General features: G+C 42.0%; 2 protein-coding genes and 2 non-coding genes across 7 annotated transcripts; all 4 read left to right on the top strand.

Annotated features, from left to right (window-relative positions):
* The first annotated feature begins 228 nt into the window (after positions 1-228).
* naca (nascent polypeptide associated complex subunit alpha) lies at positions 229-9082 on the top strand. Of its 4 annotated transcripts, XM_070840373.1 has the most exons (10): positions 229-305; positions 902-976; positions 5227-6060; positions 6121-7047; positions 7532-7617; positions 7866-7943; positions 8036-8182; positions 8382-8510; positions 8602-8724; positions 8960-9082. In XM_070840373.1, exons 2-10 carry the CDS (start codon positions 907-909, stop codon positions 8972-8974), a joined length of 2409 nt encoding a protein of 802 aa, XP_070696474.1. In that variant the 5' UTR covers positions 229-305; positions 902-906; the 3' UTR covers positions 8975-9082. The 4 variants fall into 4 exon arrangements, with proteins under 4 accessions (XP_070696474.1, XP_070696473.1, XP_070696475.1 ...); XM_070840372.1 differs by having other exon boundaries at positions 5227-7047; XM_070840374.1 differs by lacking the exons at positions 5227-6060; positions 6121-7047 and adding an exon at positions 3668-4531.
* Positions 7678-7751, top strand: LOC139210396 (small nucleolar RNA SNORD59). Its single transcript, XR_011585254.1, has one exon. It is a non-coding gene; the product is annotated as a small nucleolar RNA SNORD59 (small nucleolar RNA).
* On the top strand, positions 8810-8884 carry LOC139210395 (small nucleolar RNA SNORD59). The gene has a single exon (XR_011585253.1). It is a non-coding gene; the product is annotated as a small nucleolar RNA SNORD59 (small nucleolar RNA).
* Positions 9083-11492: 2410 nt separating the features above from the next.
* Positions 11493-16633, top strand: ptges3b (prostaglandin E synthase 3b (cytosolic)). The gene is made up of 8 exons (XM_070839979.1): positions 11493-11672; positions 13106-13219; positions 13376-13445; positions 13587-13685; positions 14121-14210; positions 15182-15238; positions 15440-15464; positions 15586-16633. Coding segments are annotated over exons 1-8 (477 nt in total). The 5' UTR covers positions 11493-11670; the 3' UTR covers positions 15606-16633.
* The last annotated feature ends 132 nt before the right edge of the window (positions 16634-16765 follow it).

The raw sequence follows: 16765 nt of genomic DNA, 5'->3' as shown, positions 1-16765 counted from the left end.
AAATACAAATACTCTTAATTGCACTTAAGTGTTGTCCTTCAGTAAAAGACAGCTGATTTTGCATTTTTAATTATATATTAAAATATGCGAATACAAATACTTCAAATCGTACATATTTCTTTCAATAGGTCAGACACCTTATTTGTGTGATGTCTGTGCATGTGACTCTGTTGTCAAGGAAAAAAGGCTGAATGTGCCTTTAAATAACCCGGAAGTAGAAGCTCCTGCTCCAAACCGGATATTACCGACAGACTGGGGTCAGAAGTTCTCTCTTACAGCCATCTTGGATATAACGTCCTGAGTCGGTGAGTGTCTCCGCTGATAATCCAACATCATCCAGCCGTTTTTCACTCATCCCCGCCTGTTTTAAAGGTTTAATGTGTTAAAGTAAAGTCGTGTTAATGGGCCCGTACAGTTATTATCTGTCTTTGGTGCCTCTGTTCGGTGATTTATGTGCCGTTGTGCAGCCGATTACCTGCTCAAAATGGGGGAACATGATGAGTACCAGGTTACCAGCAGCCTGTCAGGGCCGCAGTGAGCTGTGGGACTAGTGGTCGGACGGGGACTCTGTGACAACTAGCTGGTCACTGAAAACAGCCCTAAATGTGGGTAAAATGGCGGTAGACTGTGTTCCTGTCCGCCAGCTTTGTCCCGCTGAGGCTGACAGAAGCGGCGAGCTAACCGAAGCTAACTGACTGTAAGCTAAGTTAAAGCATGGGCTCTGTCACCTGTTCAACCAGTTAGGACAACTGCTAGTGGGGGTCTGAGCGGGTTAACCAGCCCCTGCTCACATTACTCAGCTGGTTTGTTTCCCCAACTAACTTCCAACGTTTGTTTTACACTTCTTGAAGTTATTGATGCTTAGCTCGAGCTTTTAAAGTGTCTTCCTTTTCCTCCCCAGCAAACATGCCTGGTGAAGCCACAGAAACGGTCCCAGTCACCGAGCAGGAGATGCAGCAGCCTCAAGTGGAGACTGGTTCGTATGTTTTAGCTTCTCATAAGAGTGCATGAGGTACTGCATGTGAAACAATGGGGCTCTGGATCTCTGATAGCCATTTGTTGAGTAGAGAAGAACAACAATTACTGACTGACCGGGCTCGGGGGGTTGACTCAGCAGGCTGCACATTGAGTTGATGTGACAGCTGACAGATATTTTGATGGTCTCCAGCCATGTGTTGGGTCAGTCATAACAGTAGTTTGCTCCCTGGGGGGGTTTGCAGTGGTGATATAGCTTGGCTTGAACAGAGTAATCCCGGACCCCTCGTTTTATTTACACAAACTCACAATGGTGTGTGGTGACATGCACGGACAACTGGATTTAGCACACAATGCATGGTGTTTAGTGTGGTTTTACCCTGTGCACAGTGAATGAGTTGGAAACCCACTTTACATAGGATTGATGGCCATCTCATTGGCAATAGCACAGATCATTCTGTGTTGAATATATGCTTGATCTTTTAAATAACTTATTTCTTGTTCAGCTATGAAACGCACAATTTTTAGGGTAAAACATGAGTTCAACTCTTACATTTCAAGTATTATGTTGGTAACAAAATAACCGGCCGGTAGCACAGTGGATAAGTGTGCATGCCATCGGCCTAGGGAACCCGGGTTCGACTCCCTCCCAGTCCCGACTACCAAAAATGGGCGAGGGTTGCGTCAGGAAGGGCATCCGGTGTATAAAACTAACGCCAAAATTAACATTTGGTAACAAAATGTAGCTTTGTGATTGTGGAAATCTATTGGAAAATATCAGTTATATTGTGTATATAACGCTCTTGACTATAAATGAGTCAATAAGCTGTTAGAGAAGTGGATATATGTGGTGTTGGCTGGATGTGTTTGAGTTACAGTATTATGTTAGTAACTCAATCCATGCCAATAGGTTTTATTGAGAAACTTGTTGACGCACTCTTTAACTTCAGTTCTTCAATCTGTTGGAAAACTACATTGATGACTGACTTAGGTGTCTTGAGCAGTGAAACACACTAATTTGTGATTTGAGTCTGAGTTTAGAGGTTCATCGTGCGTGTGACTATACTTGTCAAGCAGCCAACAAGGATGAAATCGGCCAATATTTTACCTTCAGTTGATGTGGCAAGCCATTGTTGAAGGAATCATGTCAGCAGCTGTAACTGTGTGCTGTGCAAAGACAAACTGAACACAAAAGACTTCACAGAAGTTCAGATGATGTCTGAGAAGAAAGGACATCTAATTTCACTAAATGTTTCCTCAATGATGATGGTAAAGGCAAATATTAATGTAGCTTCAATACCAGATAGGTTGCTGCTGGACAATACTCAGTAGAAAATGGCAAGTGTTGGGTCATTATTTCATGGGGATGTCTATTTTGACAGTGTGTTGCACAATGTTATCACCTTTGAATAATGACCCCACTTAGATTTTGCCATGAAGCTGCACAACAATTTACACATACTGACCTTTTTGACGAAAGCTTTCATTATTCAATTATTTTATTTACTTAAATTCACTATATCCTAACAGTAGTACATGAGACAGTTAATCTGTGAAAAATCAATTGTTTTGGCTCATCATAGTGCCACTGATATCATTGGCAAGAGTCCACTGAGCCTGAACAAAACCAACCAACCAACCAGAGCAGGAGTTGTCTCTAATGCCATGTCAGTCACTGCTTGAGCACATGCCGTGCAGTCCCATTCTCCCGCACATGCTTTTGCTCAGTCAAGCTCAATACCTCAGCACATGGCTTCAGGAGGAACTTTGCAAAAATTCATCTTGTAAAGCTACACATTTAATAAAGCTGCTAATTTACAGGCTTGCCATCTATCTTATTGTTGGAACTAATCTGCTAGCTAAGTAAACAAGCCAATATGGAGCATGGGTGGGTCGGCGAGGTCTCTGAACACGTACACTCTCTTATGGACCTCGAATGACGAGCGCAGAAAGGGGGCCAGACAGCTTTAGGGATTTTATTTTTTTTACTGCGAGATGGCCTACTGGGATTTGTCAGTCTGCCAGATGGCCAGTACACTACTTTTTTCTAAATACACAGGTCATGAAATGAGGAGCAGGTATCCAGCTAAAATAAAACCAGGCAACAGTCACTGTAAAATATGTTATTTCTAGCTGTGTGGAGAACGGTTTGAGTGGTTGTGTATGCCATATGCGTGGTTACTAACCTCCTCTGCAGGGCGGGGCTTTGGAAACCAAACTGAACTGCATTGGAGAGGGTGGGGGAGTGACCTGGAAGATGTACTCTGTCAAATTCTGGATCAAAGTTTACTCTCTTCTCAATGTTACTAACGGGGTTTCGGTTAGTAAACGGGTTACTTTTTTGTAATAAAGGTCTTCTGGCACTTATCTCACACTTAACCACTGCATGGAGTTTTGGACACGGGAATCTTTTTTTTTTTTCTTAATGCCCCCCCTCCGTTTTTCACCTACATTGGCAAACCAAGAAGCAATTTTGCATTGCCAAGCTTTTCACAAACTCGTTTCTGTTCACGTGTGGAGCACTTCTTTTCACTTCAGTGCATTTGTGAGTCTCTTGAGTTGTGTTGAAGTAAACTTCTTCCCAAACAACTACTGTGATTTCCTCTCCCCCTGTTACTCCTCATGCTTTTCCTTCTATCAGCTGCAGAAGCATTGAATTCTTTTGCTCCTCCTGACATGGCTATTCCTGCAGTGAGCAAGGAAGTCCCTCTTGAGAATCCTCCAGAGACCTCAAATCCTGTGCAAGAAATGGTTTCTCCAGAAGAGGCTAGCATTCAATCTGCTGGAGATCAGCCAAATGGTGTAGCTGCGACTCAAGAAATGACCGAGCAAACTGAGGAGACTGGGCTGGTGGCAACGCCTGTCTCACAGCAAGAGTTTACTGTTGAGCCAGCAGGGGCTCCAGCTGCGTTGCCAGTTCCTGAAGAGTCTGGACCTTCTGCCGAACCAGCAGGGGCTCCAGCTGCATTGCCAGTTCCTGAAGAGTCTGGACTTACTTCCGAGCCAGCAGGGGCTCCAGCTGCGTTGCCAGTTCCTGAAGAGTCTGGACTTTCTGCCGAGCCACCAGGGGCTCCAGCTGCGTTGCCAGTTCCTGAAGAGTCTGGACCTTCTGCTGAGAGTCCCAGTTCACCCTCAAAAGGGCCACAAGCGGTTGAAGAAGCAGCTTCAGCTAAGGAAGCACAAAGTCAGGAGTCAGCTGTTGCTGCTGAAGAATCGGCCAGCCAAGAGGTTACACAGATAGCTGTTGAAACAAAGTCCTCTGGAGATCAGCCTGGCCCAGAGGGTGAAAAACACCCTGATGTCCCAAAACCGTCTGCTCCTGAAGATGTCAATGTGAACACTGAAGATGGGAAAGCAACAGATTCCCCCAAAACTGCAGTAGAAGGCTGGAGTCCTTCCCTGGATGCAGGTCAAGATGGTGATGTGAATGTCAACGTCGCTACTCAAAATGAAAATCCTGACATGGAAGAACCTGTTACACTTCTCTCAAAGGCCATTCAGTCAAAGGGGACCTCCAAATGTGATGGCCCACCTCTTTCAACTCGCCACCTCTCAGGTTGGTCTATCCTCTGAAAGTCAGGCGCTCACCATTCCCCTCTTTTTGTCCCCATCTTAAATCGGATGGGCTTTTTTTTTTCCCTTGTTCCAGTGATATTAAGCAGTGTGATAAAGTTGATTAAGTGCCTTAAGGCAATGTTGCTGCTGCTGTGACATTGTCATGACTTGTTTTTAATTCTATATTAGGGCAGTTATTGTTATGGGTGTTTCACTTCTGTAACATCCCTGAACTGCTTTTGTTTTTTTAAAATCAATGACATTTCGACTCAGACACATTGGATCAAATGACCAATTGTACGTGTGTTGAATTGCGTTGAATTCAATAGTAAATTAATTCATTTTGTTGGTCATTTCTACTTTAAGCACCAGTTCATTGGCACAATAGCAAATGCATTCATGCACTTGCTATGTGCAAGTGTGATATTTCACCATGATGTGCTGTGCATTGCAAATATGATTTACCTTTTTGTCATAAGTGCATCTTGACTTAATATGGACTGGTTTTCTGTGTGGAAGTAGTGAATACTGTGCATTTTGAGTGGCAATGTGCATCAAATTCTAGAGTTAGGCAGGTGTTTCCTTTTCCTAACCCCTAAGCAAGATGATTGCGTCTTGGTTTGAGATTATTTAACCTGCATGAGTAAGGCTTCCCCTCTCCCGTCCAAAAATTTTAAAGAATGTTTTTCTATTCAGCTACACCTCCTGCCACAGCTTCCTCCCAGAAACCTCAGGCTTCTGGCCCTGCAAAGCCCAAAGGCAAAGATGCCAAGAGTGTGCAGGGTTCCTCTGCCCCAAAGGCTGTCCCTGGCAGAAGAAAACGCTCCTCTATGTCTGCCTCTTCCTCCTCTCCCACCTCACCAAAATCTACCTCCTCTACCCACCTGTCACCAATGCCATCTCCCCTGGCTTCCTCACCTGGCAGCTTTTCTGCTAACCAGGCTGACCGCACCATCCCAAAAGTTGTCAAGGCTGGCAAACAAGCAAAAACTAAGAAAGGAGAGGCATTTGGACCTGCTCCTGTCACAGCGGCAAATGAAAAACCATTAGAGGCTGACCCCAAGCAAACTGTAGTTGAATCTAAGCCTTCCCTTGTTGAGCCAAACAAACCATCAACAGCTGCTGCAAAGCCTGTTGCAGCCCCAGCTGCCTTTAAAGTTACCTCAAAGCCTGCTGTGGCAGCTCCAGTTTCATTTTTAGATACCATTGCCTCTAGCCCCCCCAAATCAGTTGAATTTAAGACGGCACCACCAAAAGCTGCTCCTCCTATGGCAGCTGTTGATGATGATCTCCCCCCACTTATCCCACCCGAGAGGCCTATTAAAATGCCTGTACCTCCCGCTGAGAAAGAAGCTGCCAAACTTGCTACATCTCCTCCTAAACCTTGCTATGAAACACCAAAGATTCAGAGTTGTGACATTGCCCCGGCAGAGGTTGCTAAGGTAGCATCCAAACCCAAGACTGATATTGAACCCAAATCTGTGCCTGTTGAGCTTGCCAAAGCTAAAGTAGTTATTGCAGCTCCCGAACCTAAACCAGCTCCCGAACCTAAACCAGCTCCCGCTGAAGCTGCTAAGCCAGCTCCCGAACCTAAACCAGCTCCCGCTGAAGCTGCTAAGCCAGCTCCCGAACCTAAACCAGCTCCCGCTGAAGCTGCTAAGCCAGCTCCCGAACCTAAACCAGCTCCTGTACCTAAACCAGCTCCCGTTGAAGCTGCTAAGCCAGCTCCTGAACCTAAACCAGCTCCTGTTGAAGCTGCTAAGCCAGCTCCCGAACCTAAACCAGCTCCCGTTGAAGCTGCTAAGCCAGCTCCCGAACCTAAACCAGCTCCCGTTGAAGCTGCTAAGCCAGCTCCCGAACCTAAACCAGCTCCCGTTGAAGCTGCTAAGCCAGCTCCCGAACCTAAACCAGCTCCCGTTGAAGCTGCTAAGCCAGCTCCCGTTGAAGCTGCTAAGCCAGCTCCCGTTGAAGCTGCTAAGCCAGCTCCCGTTGAAGCTGCTAAGCCAGCTGCTGAGGCTAAACCAGCTCCCGTTGCGGCTGCTAAGCCAGCTGCTGAGGCTAAGCCCGCTCCCGTTGCGGCTGCTAAGCCAGCTGCTGAGGCTAAACCTGCTCCCGTTGAGGCTGCTAAGCCAGCTGCTGAGGCTAAACCTGCTCCCGTTGAGGCTGCTAAGCCAGCTGCTGAACCTAAACAAATTGCCACTGAGGTTACTAAGCCACCTACTGTGCAGAGTGCTAAGCCAGTTACAGAGGCCAAACTTGCTGATGTTAAGGCGGCACCTGCTGAGGTTGTCAAGCCTTCCAAACCAGCAACTGAGCCTGCTCCAGTTGAACCTGCAGTTCCCGCCCCAGCTTCCCATAAACTCACATTTGCTGAGGCAGTAGCAAAACCTGCCCCTGTTAAACCGGAGGTAGAGGTAAAAATCACAACTCCTTCTGAACCTGTCTCATCACCCAAACCCGCCCCCGCACCTGCTAAAACTCCAGCCAAGGTGGACCCTGTGATAAAGAACGACATGGGTATTTTCTTCTCTCTTTCTTTTTTGTCTTCTGTCATCTGTTTTTCCAACTGTCACAGCATTCTGGGAGGTGTTCAGATTTTAAGACAAGTTGTTCTCTTAAAGCCCAGGTTGTGAAATATGAACATTAGCTTTGCCTTTATACATTTGAGTGCTCCAGTCAGCCATGTTGTGCACTTTGACTTGTGTGATCATGATGTCTAATGGTGAGTTTTTACTTAGTTCATGGAGATGTCTGGAGTCAATCTGGTAAATGTGGTGGGAGGGTATTGTTTTCAATATACTTGCAGAGCACAAAGTAGTTTTAGATATGAAGTTAAAAAGCTCTAATCAGTGACCCTTTTGCAACACCAAATGTAATGGTTAATGGTATTTTGAATCACTATTAACCTACACATTTTTATTCCCCAGGATTGCTGCAGCATATCTTTACATAAACTTGTGTGTACAATATATGTAACAGTTTCTATTGGTGCTTTCTGTAGGATCCGGTACTGAGTCGGACAGCGATGACTCTGTCCCTGAGCTGGAGGAGCAGGATTCTGCACAGACACAGACACAGCAAGCACAGGTGAGAGTGCAGACTGGTCCTGAATACTGTGTTCACACGTTGAGCCTGTTTGTCCTTCACTCTTCCATGATGATTAACACAGTGACTTTCGTTCTTCTGAGTCTACTGAAGCCATCCTTTCTGTCCTGAGAAGAGTGATTGCACATTGATTAAATGACTCAATTTTTATCTGTTCATATTGAAACTTAAATTTCTGTCTAGATGTAGTTGTTGACGCACAACATGGATGAATCTTCTGTCTCTTATAGCTTGCAGCAGCTGCTGAAATAGACGAAGAACCTGTCAGCAAAGCCAAACAGAGCCGCAGTGAAAAGAAGGCACGAAAGGTAATAATCTTAACTGTAATTGGTGTTTTTCTGCTGTTTTTATTTTCAATCAAAATTGGCCACATTTGTAAAATACCTTCTATTTCTTTCAGGCAATGTCAAAGCTTGGTCTCAGGCAGGTAACGGGGGTCACCAGAGTCACTATTCGCAAGTCAAAGAACATCTTGTTTGTCATCACCAAACCAGACGTTTACAAGAGCCCTGCGTCAGACACATACATCGTCTTTGGTGAAGCTAAGGTATGTAGTCAGGAAGGATGCTAGACACCTTAATCTTTGTCCTTATCTCATCTTAGCTTTTTATTAGGCAGCAGAATACCCATTGAGAGATTTAACTAATGATACTATGGCGATGGTCAAAATGGTACAAAGTGTCCACAGCGGAAAATGTTCTGCAAAATTTTGTTGATCTCTCATGTTACACTCTCTGACCTTTTAGATTGAAGATCTTTCCCAGCAAGCCCAGCTGGCTGCCGCAGAAAAATTCAAGGTACAGGGAGAAGCTGTATCAAACATCCAGGAAAACACACAGACGCCAACAGTACAGGAGGAGAGCGAAGAGGAAGAGGTAAGATGATTTATTCAAGTTAAGAGTGACGCATTGCAAATGTGTACACTTTGTTTCATCATGTGAGATACAACAAATGCCCTTCTTATAGGTTGATGAAACCGGAGTTGAGGTCAAGGACATCGAACTCGTCATGTCACAGGCCAACGTGTCGCGGGCGAAGGCTGTACGCGCCCTGAAAAACAACAACAACGACATTGTCAATGCTATTATGGTACGAATTTTTTATTTTTTTTTTCTTTCTTTCCCACTTGTGGTAAAATGGTTTGGATCTCTGTAGATACATGCATATTGAGAACTCTTCAGTGATGATTAACACAGTGACTTTCGTTCTTCTGAGTTTACTTGAAGCCAACATTTCTGTCCTGAGAAGAGAGAAGTTCTTTAAGTTGTGGGAAAAGTATCTGTAACACATAAGCTAACAAACTTTTTCTTTGTTCCTTTTACAGGAGTTGACAATGTAATGGGACCCTGGCAACAAAGGGTTGAAGAAAGGTTGCTGATTTAATCTAAGCTCATTTATACAATTTATACCCAAGATGGAAATAAAGTTGTGGCTTGATAAAATGAAATTTGATGTTTTTGTGCTTCATTGGAAAATGAGACTTTGTGATGTGGTTTGGTTGCATAATTGATTGGTCCAGGAAGGTATCCCTAAATGGGAAACTGAACCCCAACCCTAAAATCACCAGAAATGTTGATTTCTAATATGGATTCTTCCCTCATGTTCTATTCTGTCACATTCATATTTTTTGGGGTCACAGGGAGTTGGTTAAATCCCAGCCCTTCATTGAACCAGTACATGTCCCATCATCCAGACTAAAGCCAAGAAATGAGGCTGTGACTTTGATTTTGAGGTGAAAGTGCTGAACACTGATCCACTGTTGTGTCCTGTTAACATCACATTGGTGCACTGTTTTTGTTTTGCAATCAAAATATGAAAAAATGAATCTGTGGGTGACAACTGGTAGTCCAGTCAGTTCATAGATGAAGTTGAAGTGTTTTGATTAATGGAATATGACTGCAAGTATTTATATTAAACCATGTGAGGGGGGGGAACTTTTGAACTGTTGGTACAAATTGTAGACACTAGTATAGCTATATATTGTAACTAGTATGGCTGTCAGATAAATGTAGTGGAGTAGAAAGTGCAGTAAGAGAATGACGTGGAAAACATGGAAGTACTCAAAAGTATTAGTGTACCCCAAAATTATATTAAACGGCTTTCCGTGACTTTGTGAATTATTTATGGTTAAGAAAATGCATTCAATGTGTATGTTAACCTTACTGTGTTTTGTGACATAGCTGAAGGTAACTAACTTAAGTTTGTTTACAACAAACTATTGCGCCCCTCTTAGAGGCATTTAAAGAAATGTATGCTTTTGCTTTCTGCTACTGTGAATCAGCTTGTTCAAAAGTTAATTCTGTTCACAGATGGGCGGACAGCAATTTGTTACAACTTCAATATTCCCAAGTTCAGTTACCTTACTCAGAATTAAAAAGGATGTGCATGGACATCCATCACAATGTTCATCTGCACTGTAAACAGACTGCAGCTTATAAGAGTACCAACAACTCACATTTTTGTATTACAACCTCCTGAAGCTAAATCACCCCATGAGACGGACTGAAACAAATGCTCTAACCTGACTTTTTGCCTTTTGTATGGTGTGAGCTTTAAATTATGCGGAACTAACCAACACTGGCTTTCACTTCACATTTGTAATCCCTGGATAGTCAGGTGAAGGGCAAAAAGCAGTTGAGTGCAGAGAAAGTACAAAAGTACAGAGTAAACAAAAAGGGGTCGATATGAATACATTAAGATGTATGACTACAAAGATAAACAGTGCAGATAAGTACAAATGATGGTATAGTGAAACATAAGCAAAATAAACAGCTGAGGTAATGATATGTAGGTGGTGTGTACACTATAGATGAGCTATAGACACTAGTCTAAATATGGATGAGTAAGTGAAAGCATGTATTGTACAGTAGTGTGGCTGCAGTATGTATGAAGGAGTCTGCAGACAGTGAGCCAAAAATCATGTCATGCAGTGAAAGAGGGGCCAGCTTGGGATGTAGGTTTATGACTTTTACAACTACCGACTTTGGAGATGGTGCAGGTGTGTAACCTGGATTCATCCGGTCTGCATTTCCCTGCAGCTGGAGCTCATAAGGCAACATTACTTGGGCATCCTTTGTGGTTTTAAACTAATAAATCATGGAGCCAAAACAGATTAATAGTAGAGAGAATTGCGAGAAGTTGATGGGAGACTGAGGTCATGGGATAAAATTGTCCCCAAAAAGTCCCCCTGCACTAAAAAATGCGTTTTGCTCATTGTTACTTGACTCTGGTGTTTGAGCCTGAGATCAGAATGATAATAATAAATGTGCAGAGTCACAACTGGTTGGAAGGAAATCCTGATCCAATAAGGTAAGAGAGGTGTCTGAGGGAGCAGGAGGGGTCAGAAAAATCATATCAGACCCAAATTATTATTCCAAGCAGAGCATTTTTATGCCTTAAGATATATGCTCTGTATTAGTGGCTTTGGGACATTGAGAAGGGCAGGTTTTTTTAAACATTGTATAGACCAAATGATTAATCAAGAAAATAATCAGATTGATGTGCCAATTAACGACTAAAGTGAAAGTTTGTTTATTTGTTTACATTTTTCCATATCTATTTCCATTATTTTGTGTAATTATCTGAGATAAGCTTACCCTTTTATATTATGAGACAGCCTTTAGTATCTAAGGGAATTATTATTATAATTATAATTAGAATTATTATTATTATTATTATGATTGTTATTATTATTATTATTATCATTATGTGTGGCTTGTTGGCCCGTGGATCTGGCTGGCACAGAGACCATAAGATGAAGTGAGGCTAAGTGTGGTCCACAGCAGATCACATCGTGCCTCCTTCCCATCACCCGCAGCTGTGGCTGAAAGCTCTAGAAACGTCCAGATACGCTCCAACTGCGTCAGCATCCACATTCTCATCCCCGACGTGCGCAACAAGATCCGGCGTACAGTCCACAGGCTACAGGCGCTTGCACTGGTTGTTTGTGGCAGCATTCCTAGTTTCTGGAGACACTGCGATTCTTTTCACAAGACTGTTTTATCCGCGATAAAGAAGCTCACTTCACGCCGAGACATGTAAGTTGAGAAAAGTGAACAATGAGGGAAGAACGGAGGGGAAAAGTGCGCTAGTAGCTACAACCTGCTTAGCTAGCCTGCTAACGCTAGCCGTGTGACAACATGCTCTTTCAAAGGCGGGAGGTTGGCCTTGCCCCACTGGACTATAAGCTAACGCTGACTCGCCGTCCAGCTGGGACCTCACAGACAGGCTGAAAGAACACAATGTACCATCGCAGTTATTATAGTAGAGCCGGAGCTGCAGCAGTTTGCTGAAAACGCGTCTACTTTAGCCCATGGGATGAGTCAGGCGCACCGCATGGCTGAAGTAACGTAGTGGCTAACGTCAGCCTCGTTAGCTTGGCTAGCAGAGTGTTTCAGTGAAGACTACCATTAGGTTAGCATCAGGTCTGTGTCAGAAGTCATGATTTCAGCACATTAAAGACAATCTGAGACCTGTATGTTAGACACTAAGCCATACCTTTCACCAGGTAGTGGTTTGACGGCAGAGTTTAAAACATGAAATCAGCATTTTTAAATTAATACTAGCTAGCTTCCATGTCCTGCTTTGGTTGGTCCGCGATCATTTGTAAGAGGATTTAGCTAATGAGCCGTCAGTTCAATGCTAAGAGGAATATTGTGTTAGGAAATATGCAGATGAAGAAATCACAATCACTCTTGCAGCTTGCATTAAAAAGAAATAATTTAGGAATAAACAGAGGTCAGTGAGTCGTTATTGATTAGGTGCAACCACTGGCATGTGTCTGCACTTGAATGATGGGGCACAACCACACATCATATTTGATAAGTGTATGGGCTTACTGATCTCCAAACTCACCATATAGCACGTAACACTGACTAACTTCTGCTTCTCTAATTATTTGACAGTGAACTTGATGATGTTAGCATCATCACATCCTTTGTAAAATGTGAATTGAGCACTTGTAAAACTTTTTTTTTAGCTGCAATTTAAAAGAAAATGTCACTAATATTCATGGCATATAAGGAAACCTGGGCTGAAAACATACAGAAACTATTAGTATGCACAGATGTTTCACTTTTGAGGCTTCTTGATACAGGAGCGCACTGTGTAACAGGATGCTGTGCAGCAACCTGATACACAGGCTTTCTGCTGGCAGGCTGTTGTGCCAGAAGACTTACCACCTGTCACCACCACTGGTGATCTCCTGTTATGTATTATGTATTTTATGTATTATTTATTTATGCAATTTGTAGGTCTGAGTTTATGCTGGTCTACAACAAATAGGAACGGCTAGGAGTTTTCACTGTTTATCTTTCAGGCTGATCCTATCATTTTGTTAAAAGCTACTGTATTTTCAAAGGCCAGGGTGAATTACAACTGGATACTTAGTTTGTCTTGGGGGGAAAAAACTATTTATTTTTGTCACAGAATGTTTTACATGTGTTGATTGATTTCCTCCGCTTCTTCACAGGCATCCAGCTACTGCCAAGTGGTACGACAGGAGGGACTCTGTTTTTATAGAGTTCTGTGTAGCAGACAGCAAAGATGTTAAAATCAATTTTGATAAAACAAAGTTTGGTTTCAGGTACGTTTTGCCTCGTGGTTTTCAGAAGTAATTAGTCATGAATTTCATGTATAATTTGTTATTGCATAGTTCTGCTCTTACTTTGTGTTTTTAAGGAGTCACCTGTGTTTGTCACTCTTCCCACAAATGAGTTAAGTGTTTTATTTTTCCCCACAGCTGTCTTGGAGGAACTGGCAATGTCCAACATGAGAATGAAATAGACCTTTTTGAAGCCATTGATGAAAATGTAAGTTGTAGAGAACAACTGAATCGTTGCTTTGATTATTATTGCTTTATAGCATTTAGATCATATTGAGGATTGCATTGTACAAATCGCAGATTGAAACTGACCTCATGTTTCTTTTTTTTCTTTCTACCTGAACCACAGGAATCCAAACACAAACGCACAGATCGCTCAGTGTTGTGCTATTTACGAAAAGCACAGCCGGGGAAGGCATGGCCGAGACTAACAAAAGAGAAAGCCAAGGTGAGTTAAACAAACACATTAAATTAAATACATTTTCATTAAATACTAAATACCTTTACACACCAGGGATGAAATAAAAAAACAAAATCAAATTTCAGATTATCCTTTTAATTCTTGTGTTCAAACCTCTCACACCGAGACGGACATGAATGTTGTATTTCATGCATTCCACTGTAAATTAAATGTTCGCACTGTACTGGATTTTTCTATTATGTTGTAAAACTATAATTCACCACTAGTGGAGGACTGGCGTGGGGAGACATTTGCACCAAAAATATGAAAGTTCCTGTGATTCTATGTGGACAGGCTTAGATCAATGGGTTTCAACCTTATAAATTGACATGTGACATTGACATTTGTGTTTGCTCTGAAAAGATGAGATAAATGAGAATGTTTAAATGCATCAAATCACTTAGAGATTTTGTGCTTTCACAGCTGAGTTGGCTCAGTGTCGACTTCAACAACTGGAAAGACTGGGAGGATGACTCGGATGAGGAAATTGGCAACTTCGATCAATTCTCAGACGTAAGCGTTATGGATAGATTAGTATGGGTGCAGTAATTCATAGCTGCCTTGAACAGGTCAATGCCTGACATAACTGAGAGCTTTTTTTCCTCGTTGTATCAGCTTTTAAATACAGTCACAAACGGGTCCACCTAGAAAACCCACACATTGCATTTGCCCAAGGCACTCAATGTAAGCTTAACAGCATGTGGGTGGAAGAGTGTTATAATATTATGGAATATAGATATTTGTTTTTTGTGTTTTGTAAAAAAAAAAAATTGTAATCACTCATTTAACCCTTGTATGGTGTTCGGGTCTGTGGGACCCGTTTTCATTTTTTTATCAAGAGCAAAATGATACGATTAATTATTTTTTAAAACTCAGACTCATTGGTCTTGGCTCATATTGATGAGTCTGAGTTTGAAAAAATTATTAATTGTATAGTTTTTCTTTTGATAAAGAACATTAAAACGGATGAAATCGGGTCCACAAACCCGAACACCATACAAGGGTTAATACAATCTGAGCCCAGATTTTTGGGTATTTTCAATCTAACAACTGAATATTGCCCACATAGTTTATAGTAAGCAAGTACTGTATTTGTACTAGCAAGGTTCATATTTTAAGATTAAAAAATGCACTAGTTTTGAATGGGTACTTGGTATTTGCCAATACCCTGGGCATTGGTCCTGGGAGACAAACAGTAGAGTTGGTCCATCCCTTTTAGTTCAGTGTTTGCGAGGTAATATAGCCAGTGTAGCCAGCTTCTGAAATGCACCTTGTTATTGCAGCTGTGACTGAGTAATTCTGGTAGACATCATAACAAATTACATTGTATGAACCAAACTTGGATTTAGATTCCAAAGATTTTCCACCATTGACCTACTTCAAGTGAGCATATTGATGTCTTTTTGAAGTAGCAGCGTATGTTTAATGATGTGAACTTAAGAGGAGTAAATTGTGTCTTTAATAGTTTTGGTTTAATATTACAGATGATGAACAACATGGGAGGTGAGGATGACCTACCTGATCTAGATGGTGCAGATGAGGTAAGAATCCTTTTTATTTATTTCTCTTAATTTCTAAGCATCAAGCTCGTAGTCATTCGTGCAATCTGATCATAAAGCAGATGTCAATCAGTGTCGGTGGGGGTCAGGATCGCCATTCTGTTGTGTTGAAGTCTTGCTGAACTACTGAATAAGATGTCGTCATATGTAACACTTTGCACCTTCTCTCCTTTGTCATTTTAGGATGAGTCAGATAGCGATGATGAGAGTAAGTGTTTATGAGCCTTTTGTAACAACACCAATGACCACTGAACATGACGGCGGCGGTTTGTGACTGTGGCTGTTTATCGCTGTGAGATTTTAATGTTGTTTTTGTTCTTCACTTTCAGAAATGCCAGATTTGGAATAGAAGGCTGTGAGACTGTGGAAAGAAGATGGAAGAACAGAGGGCACCAGGAATCCTAACAAAATGTATATCTTGACATTGAAGGCAGTGACAAACAACTGTACATATGAGTCAGTAGCCATATTTAAAATCCATAGCGTCGGCTCCAAACTCCTCCAATCAGTCCACTGAAGGTTGATATGCATGGTATTGTACAGAGCAGCTATCTCCACTTCCATTCGCTGTACTGCACCTTTTTGGGGTATCTCGTTTTACTGTTAAATATTACAAGTAAGCACACATTATTTGTTGGAAAAGCTGTATAGTTGTCCTCAACTGAGCAATACGTGTTAAGAGATTTACAATTTGTTTTCAAATTAATTGTGGTTTAAGATGATTAGGCCTACCCATTTCAAATGTTGTGGTTTTAAGTTAGTCGACCAGTGTAGTTGAGTTCATGACAGAGGAAGACGTAGGCTGTGTACATCAGAAGAATTAGATGCATTTACTGATTGGGTTCCTCTAAAGCCTTCCATGTGCTGTGAATTAGATAGCAGGACGCCGGTCTTTTTCCTCTCTGTGGCCTAACCTTCCAGCTTATGCGTTTCCCGTCACTTGTTTAATGTTTGTAAAATTGGAATATTCCCCAGTCATAACAGAAGTATTTGCATCTTCCCAGTTATCACCCACTTTGGTAATCTGAATGAATTCCACATGTGCAGTATTTTAACAGCTTCTCTCTCCATACCTGCCTAACATGCACCCTCACGTTAGACCGCAGAAGCAAGGTGAAATGTTTTGCAGCTGATAAATGAAGCTTGGTTGGGCCTCAGCATCATGTGGTTTGTTGCTATTCTCCAGGTTCTTTCTGTTTGTTCATCTAGAACGATCCTCCCTCATTGGCGAGGGAGCGTTGGGACGTTAGGCGATGTGTAATGACCAAATTATATTTGCACTGTCAATAAAATGTAAGGGGAGACAAATGATGTGGAATTACAGTGGAAATTCTTTTTTTATTGTCTACATCTTTCTAATAAACTGCTCAAGAATCAGTTTAAATGTCTTTTTTTTTTTTTTTTTTCTTCCTTAAATCTCATTTGAATTGTATAAAGTTTCCCCTAAATATAAACTGTGTTTTTTTTCCTCAAAAGGAGGGTTGCAGTTACCAAATATCACTGGAAAGG

Source organism: Pempheris klunzingeri, chromosome 11, assembly GCF_042242105.1.
Source record: "Pempheris klunzingeri isolate RE-2024b chromosome 11, fPemKlu1.hap1, whole genome shotgun sequence".
NCBI classification, from domain to species: Eukaryota; Metazoa; Chordata; class Actinopteri; order Acropomatiformes; family Pempheridae; genus Pempheris; species Pempheris klunzingeri.
This window is presented reverse-complemented; position numbering and strand designations above follow the sequence as displayed.

What these genes read in the sequence shown, in the direction of transcription:
- naca (XM_070840372.1), top strand. Translation starts at nt 907, where the DNA reads ATGCCTGGTGAAGCCACAGAAACGGTCCCAGTCACCGAGCAGGAGATG. An exon ending in CACAGACACAGCAAGCACAG is followed by an intron (nt 7,618 to 7,865) that starts GTGAGAGTGCAG and finishes TGTCTCTTATAG; the next exon opens with CTTGCAGCAGCTGCTGAAAT. An exon ending in AGGAGAGCGAAGAGGAAGAG is followed by an intron (nt 8,511 to 8,601) that starts GTAAGATGATTT and finishes CCCTTCTTATAG; the next exon opens with GTTGATGAAACCGGAGTTGA.
- ptges3b (XM_070839979.1), top strand. An exon ending in TTGAAGCCATTGATGAAAAT is followed by an intron (nt 13,446 to 13,586) that starts GTAAGTTGTAGA and finishes CCTGAACCACAG; the next exon opens with GAATCCAAACACAAACGCAC. An exon ending in ATCTAGATGGTGCAGATGAG is followed by an intron (nt 15,239 to 15,439) that starts GTAAGAATCCTT and finishes TTGTCATTTTAG; the next exon opens with GATGAGTCAGATAGCGATGA.